The 12,448-nt window shown below is 35.4% G+C and overlaps 1 protein-coding gene and 1 pseudogene across 6 annotated transcripts in view; one reads left to right on the top strand and one right to left on the bottom strand.

Moving 5' to 3' along the window:
• The window catches only part of Rps6ka6 (ribosomal protein S6 kinase A6), a 190,545-nt gene that overhangs the window by 74,669 nt on the left and 103,428 nt on the right, over nt 1-12,448 (bottom strand). For all 6 annotated transcript variants that reach the window (XM_074064384.1, XM_074064387.1, XM_074064386.1 and 3 more), the window contains 6 exons: nt 11,023-11,125; nt 10,290-10,420; nt 9,743-9,865; nt 8,867-8,956; nt 3,856-4,014; nt 1,230-1,391 (listed from right to left, as the gene is read on the bottom strand). In XM_074064384.1, the coding sequence (XP_073920485.1) occupies nt 1,230-1,391; nt 3,856-4,014; nt 8,867-8,956; nt 9,743-9,865; nt 10,290-10,420; nt 11,023-11,125 (768 nt within the window). The remainder of the gene's footprint in view (nt 1-1,229; nt 1,392-3,855; nt 4,015-8,866; nt 8,957-9,742; nt 9,866-10,289; nt 10,421-11,022; nt 11,126-12,448) is intronic.
• LOC141419792 (large ribosomal subunit protein uL11-like) lies at nt 124-653 on the top strand (annotated as a pseudogene).

Genomic DNA, 12,448 nt, shown 5'->3' with positions numbered 1-12,448 from the left:
CTGGAAGAGTTAAGCCCTGCACATGGCTGCTAAAGCTAAGAACTGCATACTTCCTTTGTCTTTCTACTCAGAGGAGGCTGGGGTGTAACTTTCTTGGGTTGTCCTGACAGTAGCGCCTCCACCATGTTGCCCAAGATCAACCTTAGCAAGATCAAAGTCATGTACCTGACTGGTGTACCAGTGGTAAGGTTGGCACACATCTGTCTTGGTCCCCAAGACTGGCCCCCTGGGTCTGTCTCCAGACAAGGTTGGTGATGACATCACCAAGGCAACCAGTGACTGGCAGGGTCTGAGGGTTGCATTGATCCTAAACATTAGGAACAGACAGGCCCAGAAAAAGGTAGTACCTCTGCCTTGACCCTGATTGTCAAAACTCTCAAGGAGCCACAAACAGACAGAAAGAAACAGAACAACATTAAACACAGTGGAAATAGAACCTTTAATGAGATTGTCAACATTGCCTGACAGTTGTGAGACTGTCATCACTGTGACACTGATCTTTAGCCAGAGAACTTTCTGGAACCATTAAAGGGACCCTGGACACTGAACAGCCTGTGGGCTGCAATACTGATGGTCACCACCTTCATGACATCACCACTGGTTTAGTGAGATGCCTAGCTACTTCTGAAGTTCAGGAAAAAATATTTCAATAAAAGATCATCTGACAACCAAAAATAAAAACACAAACAAAAACTGCAGACTTACAGTTACTACAATCAAAGTATGCCAATCATCCTGGCACACACCTATGATCCAGCTACTTGGGAGACTGAGGCAGGAGAATCACGTGAGCCCATATGTCCAAGCCCAGCCTGAGCAACCAGCAGGACCTCATCCCAACCAAAAGCTCCAACGTGGCTCATTCCCATTGGAGCCAGTGGGGAGGAAATACTGAGGAAACTGCTCTTTTCTTTTTCCCTAACCAATGCTGTAATTAGTTAAGACCTAGACCCTCTTTTCCAGAGAGAACAAGACCTCCATCCCTCTTCCCCTGGTGGAAGGGAGATTGCTCTCTGCTGTGAGCCTACTGTGTGCTGGCCCAGAGCCTGGTACTTCACAAACTGTATGCCTGGTGCCCTGGCAAAGGGTGGACCCAAATCCTACCCAAATCAGCCCACTCCTGAGCCAGTGTTTCCTTCCCACATCATACATCATACGATAGTTTTGATGGTTTCTTAGAAGTCTGTTGGAATATAGTTCTTCAGGAGGGCAGAAAAAAAAAAGAATACCTCAGGTGCTACAAAGTTCGCAGTGTAGCATGGAGTTAGGAGAAGCCCATTTTCTCCTCGAAGTTGTTTTGCAAACCCGAAATCACAGATCCTAATTGACTCGGCATTGGCTGATTCATCCACGTATAAAATATTGCTAGGTTTAAGGTCACGATGAACAACCTGGAACATAGAAGAAAAAACATTAATTTTTTACATCCAACTCAGTATTTGTGAAATAAAACATTTTAATATATTTCCAGAAAAGGAAAATCCCAATGATAAATTTTGAAAATGACATTTTTATCCACAGTCTTAAAAATACACAGAAAATTCTCTACCACACAGATGCTCTGGTTTCTATTCAAGCCACCAGTTTTGTTTTCCAACCTCACTCTCATTTCCACTTTTGGATATAATGAACTAAATCCTTAGGCCACACACCTTTCCCTGCAACTATAAAACCTAAATAAAAATCAACTATCTGAAGTTACTAGAGACTGAACAGAAGCAGACAGATGCTCGTGAGGACCACACACTTGGTTGAAGGAAGAAATACAAGGAATTAAGTGAATGGATTTTTGTATCTGTAACTTTTAGCCTAAGGTTAAGTCCAGCCCCTGTGGTACACAGTGGTAATAAAGATACATGTGCAAAAAATCCAGTTTATGAATACTCAACAGGGAATACTATAAAGAAAAAAGTCAGAACTCATCCCTGAATCAAAAATGCGTGCAACAGGATCAAGTAGTTCATATAAAGACAAAGGATATTAAGAGACCAGTGCCACTGCTCACAAACCAAGTTCAATCCCAGCCAAGAAAATTACTGAAGCAAACATAAGGAATAATAACCACTGGAGAAAAATAAGTTATTTCCATAACTTAGTAACATCATAGAATCCAATGATTTACAAGAACCAAGGAAATAGATCAGTATCAAGAAGAAAGCAAATCAATCAATTCTTACTCTGAGAGGAACCAAGTTGGAACTAAGAAGCAAGAATTTTAAAGTGGTTATTATCACTATTCTCAGAAATATAAAACAAAATATGCTTATAATGTGTGAGACTCTCAGCAAAAAAAAAGGGAAGTCTCAGTAGAAAAATGGGAAGTTTCAGCAAAAAAGTAAATATAATAAAGGACCAAATGAAATGTAGAAAAAGAAAAATATTCAGAAATTCCCTCTGATGATATTCCTGCTACTACGATCCATTTAATTTAGTCTTATCTTTTCTAATATAATTTATTTTTATTATTGTTGCACTGGGGGTACATTGTGACATTTACAAAAGTTTTTACAATATATCATAGTTGAATTCACTCCCTCTATCATTCTCCTTTATCCCTCCTCCCCCCATTCCTGGAATAGCTTCAATATGTCTCATTTTTCGATTTACATACATGTGTACAGAATATTAGCAGTTTACAACAATGAAAGCTCTTTAAGGACAGAACCAAGTCATTACTCATATTTGAAACCACAACACCCTTTACAATGTCTGTTACATAGAAATGCTCAAAATATGTCTTTAATTAATTTAACTGATATAAAAACTTAAGGTTTATAAAGTAATGTATCAAAGAAAAGATCCTTATAATATTCTTGTCAAAAATTCTGGTCATACTTTACAAACTATCAACAAAAACGACTGAAGAATTAAATTAAATAGAACTACTGCATTATGCAGTTTATTTCAAAGTACTGAAATGTACTGTTTTAGACAAAATTATTTATAAGAGGGATGTATGTACAACTTGCACTGTGTCAATTCTCTAGTCATTTTTATTGTTTATACTTGAAAGGGTACATGTGCATACAGTTACAAATGATTCAAACTTAAAATTTTAAATTATTTGTCATTTTGTTTCCTTGCCTAGCTATAAAAAATGTGACTTTTTATAATAATTCATATGTCATTTTTATAGAGCTACGAAGCAAAGTAACAAACCTGTTCCTCTAACACATTTAATATATTCATATTTCAAATGTTTAGAATTCAAATTTCATACTGTAATTGGAGGAGGGGTTGGTAAGCCTCAGGAACACAGACTCCTTGCTGCTAGAATTTTACATATTAGGTATAGTATAATTTCAACAAAATTCATTATTTGTCTCTGGATTGATTTTTACATTTCATTTTTAAATTTGATTGGGTTTAATAATTTCAATGGGAAGGTACAGTACATATATACATTTCAAACCACTTTCAAAACTAATATGCTAACCGGGCACCAGTGGCTCACGCCTATAATGTTAGCTATTCAGGAGGCGGAGATCAGGAGGAACAAGGTTTGATGGCTTGGGCATAGTTGGAGAGACCGTCTCGAAAATACCCTACAAAAAAAGGGCTGGCAGAGTGGCTCAAGTGGTAGAGTGCATACCTAGCAAGTGTAAGGCCCCGAGTTCAAACCCCAGTACCACAAAAAAAAATTAATATGCTATGAAATCAAGGCCAACATACAGAAAGAAGAGAATACAAAATTAGCTAATTTTCTAAATCCATAACCTTCACTACTACATTATGAGTGTTACTAGAATATTTTCTATAAAAATATAAAAGAGAGAAAACATTCATTTTAGGTGGAAAATAATTTCCTGAACATACAGGTCCTATAGTTAAAGGAAGAATATAACTATAACTTACTCCTTGACAATGAAGATAGTCAACTGTCTTAGTTATTACATGCAGCACATCACTAGCCTCCTGTTCTGAGAAACACTTTTGCTTGAGAATACGGTCCAACAGCTCCCCTCCTTTCATCAAATCCGTAACAAGGTAAACATATCTCCCATCATCAAAGACCTAAAACAAATACAATATTAAGTGTTATTATTTGTCATTATTATAATTATAAATTATAATTTAATTATAAATTATAATTTAATAGTGGAAGTAACCTTCCACTATTAAAGAAAATACATTATTAAGTTAATGAAATATGCTGTACTGAAAGCTGAACCAGCTAAACAATTACTACACAGTCCTATGAGACCATGTTAAACTTATTAAGTATGGAGGTAGTAGGTTATGGTTCATTAAAGGATATAAACGAAGAGTAGAAGTTTATGCCGCTCAAATGACATATATCTCATTATTATTATGTAACAGCTATTTCTTCACACTAACAGTTACCTTTTCTTACTGTAAATATATTATTTGCCATTCCATTGTCTGACCTGGTGTCTTACAGTGCACGTTGAATTCAAACAGTGTATCAGAGACAGTTAAAAATATTTATTCCTGATTGGCTGCAGTGGTGCACACTTGTAATTCAAGCTACTTAGCAGGTGGAGGATTGTGGTTCCAAACCAACCTGTGCAAAAAGTTACCGAGACCCTGTCTCAATAAATAAGCCAGGTGTGATGGTGTGTGCCTATAGTCCTAGCTACTTGGGAGGCAAAGGTAGGAATATTGAAGTTCAAGCTTACCACAGGCCAAAAATACAAGACTATCTGAAAAAAATAACTAAAGCCAAAAAGGGCTCGGGGTGTGGCTCAAGCAGTAGAGCACCTGCCTAGTAAGCACAAGGCTTGAGTTCAAACCTAAGTACAGTCAAATAAAGAAAGAGGGAAAGAGAAAGAGAGAAGGAAGGAGGGAGGAAGGAAGGGAGGAAGGAAGGAAGGGAGGAAGGGAGGGAGGGAGGGAGGAAGGGAGGGAGGCAGGCAATTTAAACTTTTTATACTCAGAACATGTAAGGTATGTGTATACATATTTATAAATGTATATGTACACAAAATATAAAGCAACATATATACCCGCACATATATAAACTGTTTAAACATTACAAATCAAAGTACGTATCATATTATCTGAAACAAACTGCTTTTGCTGCCATCTCTAAAAATGTAAGATTATATTCTTATGTGAAAAATTAGCATTCAGTGATATTTATTAAACTACGGGTTACATGTTCATTTTACAAAACTGATACTACTTCATTCAAGGATCAATCCATAACTATATAGTTAACTGATGTACAATCAAGAAGGTAAAAATTTCAACTATCTGGCAAATACCCAATTTCTATATGTATAGTACTACATAATAAATGGTACTAGTTCTAATTTTAGCTAGTTAACCAGTCAGAATCTATTCATGTCATCAGGACACTCTCCTTTATCAACGATGATACTTCTTTTCTGGAATCTGTAAGAAGACCAGGAGTACAGAATCACAGGAAAAGACAATGTGACAAATGTAAGGGTCTTAATATTTAATATTATTAAATTAATTAATATCATTAAATATTAATATTTAATATTAATATTTAATATTTAATAATAAAATACACAGGCTATTGTAAGTGGAATTATTTGCCTATATTCATTCTCAGTCTGTTCATTGTTAGTGTACAGAAAGGCTACTGCTATTGGTAAATTGATTTTCTATCCTGCTTCTTTGCAGAAGCTGTTCATGGTGGAGTTTTTCAGGTTTTTTGGTATAAGATTATGTCATCTGCAAATAGGGATAGTTACTTCCTTCCCAATTTGTATTCCTTTTATTTCTTCTTCTTGCCTTCTTAATCTACCTAGGAATTCCAAGAGTATGTTGAGTAAGAGTGGAGAGAGTGGATACCCTTGTCTCATTCCTGCCTTTAGAGGAAATGGTTTCAGTTTTTCCCCATTAAGTATAATGTTGGCTAGAGGATTATTATATACAGCCTTTATTATGCTGAGGTACATTCCTTCTATTCCTAGTTTCATCAGAGCTTTTATCATGAAAGGATGTTGAATTTTGTCCAAGGCTTTCTCTGTATCTATGGAAATGATCATGTGGTTTAACTTGTCTTGGCTTCTGTTAAAAAAATTAAATGCCTAGGAATAAACTTTAACAAAGGATGTGAAAGACCTCTGTGAGGAAAACTATAAACCATTGAAGAAAGAAATTAAACCAGACTACAGAAGATGCAAAGATCTCCCAAGCTCATGCTTTGGTAGAATCAATACTTTGAAAATGGCTATATTACCAAAAGCAATCTACGTGTTCAATGCAATTCCCATAAAAATTCCAAAAACATTCATCACAGACATTGAAAAATCAACACTAAATTTCAGCTGGAAGCACAAAAGACCAGAATAGTCTAGGCAATACTGAGCAAAAAGACTAACATTGGAGGTATCACAATACCTGATTTCAAACTATACTACAGAGCCATAGCAAAAAAACCAGCATGGTACTAACACAAAAACAGACCAAAAAAAAAAGTGGAACCAAACAGAAACCAGATATGAATCCACGCAGCTACACCCACCTGACCTTTGACAGGCACCAAAAAATATGATGGAGAAAAGAGCCTCTTCAACAAATGTTGCTAGGAAAGATGGATATCTGCATGCAGAAAACTGAAACTAGATCCATGTCTTTCACCCTGTATAAGTATCAACTCAAAATGGATTAAGGAACTTAATATAAGACCTGAAACTTTCAAGATGGTATAGAAAAGAGCAGTGAATACACAGAAATTAATAGGCATAGGTGATGACTTTCTAAATATAACTTAAATGGCTCAGTAACTAAGAGGAAGTTTTGACAATAGGACTCCATGAAATTAAAAAGCTTCTGCACAACAAAAGAAATGATCAAGGGATTGAAGAGGCAATACACAGAATGGGAGAAAAATCTTTGCCAGCTATACATCTGACAAGTGATTAATAACCAGAATACAAAGGGAGCTCAAAAAACTAAACTCCCCCCAAAAATCAATGACTCAATGAAGAAATAAGCAAATGAACTGAAAGAGCTGTTTGAAAGGAATCTGTCAAAATGGCCAAAAAGCATATGAGGAAATGCTCAACATCCCTGATCAAAAAGAAAATGCAAATCAAACCACCTTAAGATTTCACATTACTCCTGTCAGAATGGCTACCATCAAGAACACAAACAACAGCAAATGTTGGCGAGGATGTAGGGAAAAAGGAACCCTCATACAGTGCTCACGGCAATGAAAATTAGTAAAACCACTATGAAAAACAGAATGGAGGCTCCTCAAAAAACTAAAAAATAGAACTGCTATATGATCCAGCAATTCCTAGGGATGTATCCAAAGGAATGTAAGTCAGGTTACAATGAAGGCACTTGTATACCCATGTTTACTGCAGCACTATTCACAATAGCTAAGCTATGGAAACAGCCAAGATGTCCCATTACTAATGAATTTTTTGAGAAAATGTGGTATTTATACACAATGGAATTTTATTCAACCACAAAGAAGAATGAAATTTTGTCATTTGCAGGTAAATGAATGGAACTGGATAATATCATCTTGAGTGAAGTGAGCCAGATTCAGAAGGTCAAAAGCCACATGTTTTCTCTCATATGTGGAATACAGACCTAACAGAATTGCAGTAATATTATGAAAAGCACGTCACACTCAGGAAAGGTCATATACAAGAGGAGGAAGGTAAAAGAAGGAAGTTAAGAAGGTGAATATGGTTGATGCACTCTCCGTACAAGAATGAATACAGAATTTTTAAACCTGTTAAAATCACCATAAGAAGCAAAATGGAGGAGATGAACCAATTCGGATAATAATAATATATACATGGAAATCTCACAAGGAAACTCTCTGCATGACTATCTTAAAAACGTCATTTTTTCTTTTTTACACAATAGCCAAGTTATGGAAACAGCCAAGATGCCCCACTACTGATGAATGGATCAAGAAAATGTGGTATCTATACACAACGGAATTTTATGCAGTCATGAAGAAGAACGAAATGTTACCATTCACTGGCAAATGGATGGAATTGGAGAACATCATCCTGAGTGAGGTCAGCCTGGCCCAAAAGACCAAAAATCGTATGTTCTCCCTCATACGCGGACATTAGATCAAGGGCAAACACAACAAGGGTATTGGACTTTGATCACAAGATAAAAGCGAGAGCACACAAGGGAGATATGAAGATAGGTAAGACACCTGAAAAACTAGATAGCATTTGTTGCCCTTAATGCAGAGAAACTAAAGCAGATACCTTAAAAGCAACTGAGGCCAATAGGAAAAGGGGACCAGGAATTAGAGAAAAGGTTAGCTCAAAAAGAATTAACCTAGAAGGTAACACACACGCACAGGAAATTAATGTGAGTCCACTCCCTGTATAGCTATCCTTATCTCAACTAGCAAAAACCCTTGTTCCTTCCTACTATTGCTTATACTCTCTTTTCAACAAAATTAGAGATAAGTGCAAAATAGTTTCTGCCGGGTATTGAGGGGGTGGGGGGGAGGGGGTGGGGGCAGGGGGGAGAAATGACCCAAGCATTGTATACACATATGAATAATAAAACAATAAAAAAAAATCAAGAACAGGTCTTGCCTGGGTGGGGGGAGTTGGTAATAGTGGGAAGTGGGGAGAAGGTGGGGAAAGGGTGTGGAAAGATGAATATTGTGCAAATACTGTGTATACATGTATGTAAATGGAAACATGATATCTGTTGAAACTATTCGAGGAACTGGGGGGTGAGGGGGGCGGGAGGACGGAATAAAGGAGAATGATTGAGGGGGTGAATTCAAGTACGATATACATGTTATATTGTTAAGAACTTTTATGGGTGCCACAATGCACCTCCACTTAGCACAACAATAAAAAAAAACAGATATAAAGTTCCAGATCATAGATTCTTTACACCCTCTCTGATACTTATATTTTAAAATACTTACATCCTTTAATGTGATAATGTTAGGATGTTGTCCATACCGCATCAAAATTTCAATTTCTTCTGAGGGGTCTCGCTTACTTTTGTCAATGATCTAAGAACAGACAAGAGAAAAGTCTCAGAGGAAAATAATTATTTTCCTTGTCTAAAACCGAATGAAATATTTTTGATTTAATTATATTTTAAACAAATATTTGAAAACTCAAAAACAATGCTTATCCTGGTATTTTAACATTTAAAATTTCCTACAACTGAAATTTAACAGAAAAACGAAATCAATATGAGTTGTAATACACATATGCATGGAAGCAACACTAGGAATCTCTCTGTATAGCTATCTATCTCAAGATAGCAAAAACACTATATGCTTTTCTTATTATCTCTTATGATTTCTCTTCAACAAAACTGGAGAACAAGAGGGCAGAACAGGTTCTGCCTGGAAGGGGGAAGATGCCCAAATAATGAATACAAATGTAAGTAAATGTAAAAACGATAAAATAAAATTCAAATAAAATAAATGAGGGAGAAATAAAAACTATCAAAAATAAAAAAAAGAAACCAGAGCACTTTAACATTATTATTCCATTTCACTGAGAATGTACTATCATACTAAATGATAGTATGATCCACATGAGATTGCAATTGTTACAATTTTTCAATTTTAAGATACTACATTAAAATAAGACTATTCAAAAACAAAAAATCATGAAATATGCTATTCCTCCAAAATAAAGTATTGCAAAGAAATTGAAAATGAAAATATTATCAGACTGTTTCTCTTCATATCTTTTCTTTCTCCAGTTGCGCCTCTGAAAATGTCAGTTAACCTATAATTGAAATCATATACATTACACAAATAAGTTCAGCTCAGAGATAATACCTTCACTGCAAATTCCATGTTGGTGATTGTATGTATGCATCGCTTGCAAACTGAATAGGAGCCAACACCAATATCCTCTTTCAATTCATAAACTTGACCAAATTGTGCAGCATTTCCATTTATCTGATTTAAGTGAAAGATTAAGGAGCATGAAATATATCCACATTTTTGGTCCTAAATATACATTCATCTTACATTTAAAAATAGAGTATTTCATTCTAAAAGTTTTTACCAATATGTATAAATTGCTTACATAGGCTCTGAAACAATTCCAAATTGTAGGCTTTGTAGAACGTCAATAACAACATTATAAATCAACTACTTTATAAAGCATTCTAATATTTTCTTCCCAAAACAAATAAATGTAATTAAAGGTTATTACTCTTTGCTCTTTGCCAAAACATACAGGAACATCTTTAGTTCAATTATACCAAGGAATAAATGAAGTTACTAAAAATCACCTTTTAAGAAACTATTGAAGGTTCAGTACCAAAAACTGATAGCAATAATTATTCCAAACTGACTGATGAGATTAAGTAGAATTTACCTGAACGATTGGTAATACATTTGCATTTGTAATCGGAGTGATTTTATATTCTTCTGCAATAGAAGATGCAACAAAGCTGAATCCTTTGAAGAGTTGATGAGCATTTGCACTGGCTGGCAAACCAGGAGAATCTAGTATTTAAGTAGTTATAGTTAATTAGAATTATACAGAATCCTATGATATAAAATTGACAACAGTTTTTAAATGTAAAGAAAACCTTTTAAATGTCACCATTTGACATACTAGATATCTGATTAACAGTATATTATGTATTTCCCACCCCTAGTATGCGTAGTTCATGTAGTTAATAATTTTTGTCTGTTCTGTTACCTTTATTGTTCAGTACATAGGAGGCATTCAGTATTTGCTAAATTAATGTATGAAAAAGATGCCACTAAAAAAAGCCATATTAAATTCTAAACTGAGTCAGTGTAATGTATCTTATGTTTTCCCTCTTACTGACTACCCTGCAAATCATTAGACTATCAAAGGACTTACAAATCAAGAAAAAAAAAACCTGCCACCTTGTGCCCTAGTTCATACTTCTCTGGAAAATAATTCCCATTTAAAGACTCTACATGAAAGGAGTCCAAGGAATGCTGTATAAAGGATCTACATCCCCACTACGGGCAAACCAACCTGCAAGATTAGCATTCTTTAAGGTTTTACCTAAGAAGATACTTTACTCACTACTGTAATAAAAGCCTTGATTTTACACATAAACACGCATTACCTTTAGGTGTTTTTGCAGTAAATTCTGGATCAAAACAAAAAGTATCATCTGGTTTTCCAGAAGCAGGTTTGAAAGGAGGTTGGACTTCTCTTTTATATAATTTCTAGAAGTAACCAGGCAAGACAAAACATTTAACACTTTAATACGAGCATCCCTGATCCAACATCTGAAATTTAAAAGCATTAAAATCTGGTATTTTTGACTGCCAACATAATACCTAACAAGTAGACATTTCCACAACTGACATCATGTGACAAGTGACAGCCAAAGCACAGGCACACTGAAAATAGTTTACTAAAAAAAATGACAGCCCACAGAATGGGAGAAAACTTTTGCCAACTCTGTATCTGAGAAGGGATTAATAGCCAGAATTTATAGGGAGCCCAAAAAACTAAACTCCCAAACAATCAAGGACCCAATGAAGAAATGGACAAAAACATGGAACAGAAACTTTTCAAAGGAAGAGCTATAAACAGAAAAAAATAATAAAAACACATGAAGAAATGGTCAACATCCATGGCCAAAAAGGAAATGCCAATCAAAACCACATTAAGAGTCCTGCTCACTCCTGTTAGAATGCGTATCATGAAGGACACAAACAACAGCAAATGTTGATGAAAATGTAAAGTACAGTATAACCACTATGGAAAACAGTATGGAGACTACTCAAAAAAACAAAAAATAGAACTATAACATGATCCAGCAATACCACTCCTAGGCATCTATTTAAAGGAATATAGGTCAGAACACAATAAAGGCACCTGAACACCCATGTTTACTGCAGCATTATTCATCATAGCCAAGCTATGGAAATAGCCCAAATGCCCTAAAACGAATGAATGGATTACTAAATGGAATATTATTCAGACACAAAGAAAAATGAAACTTTGTTGTTCTCACGTAAATGTATGGAACTGGAGAACATCATCTTAAGTGAGGTAAGCCACATTCAACAGGACAAAGTTTACATGTTTTCTCTCATATATGGAAAATAGATCCAAATGTACACACACATACACACACACATACACACAGAACATTTTTCCTGAAGTGGGACTGTTAGAGGAGACTAAGGGAGGAGGAAAAGAAAAGAATGATAGGGAGTTAATAATATTAAAATATGTCACATCTGTGTAGAAACAAGACACAATAGAATGCAGTGGAAACTGTTGACCAATACAGGGTGGGGGATAAGGGTAAGGAGAGTAGTGGTTAGACTAATTAAGGTACAATATATTTACAGATAAGATACCAAAGCAAAACCCCACTGAACAATGAACACTTAAACAATGAAGAACAGAAATGTAATACAGGTCATGTTAAGGGCAGGGTAATAGTGAGAGGGGGAAGGTAAATGGAGAGGGTAAAGGAGTGTGAATATGGTTGAAGTCATTTTATGAAGTGGAATGGGAGAAGATGGAGATTA

The sequence above is a fragment of the Castor canadensis genome, chromosome X (genome assembly GCF_047511655.1).
Source record: "Castor canadensis chromosome X, mCasCan1.hap1v2, whole genome shotgun sequence".
Taxonomy (NCBI): domain Eukaryota; kingdom Metazoa; phylum Chordata; class Mammalia; order Rodentia; family Castoridae; genus Castor; species Castor canadensis.
The sequence above is the reverse complement of the archived record's forward strand: the minus strand, read 5'-3'. Positions and strand labels throughout refer to the sequence as shown.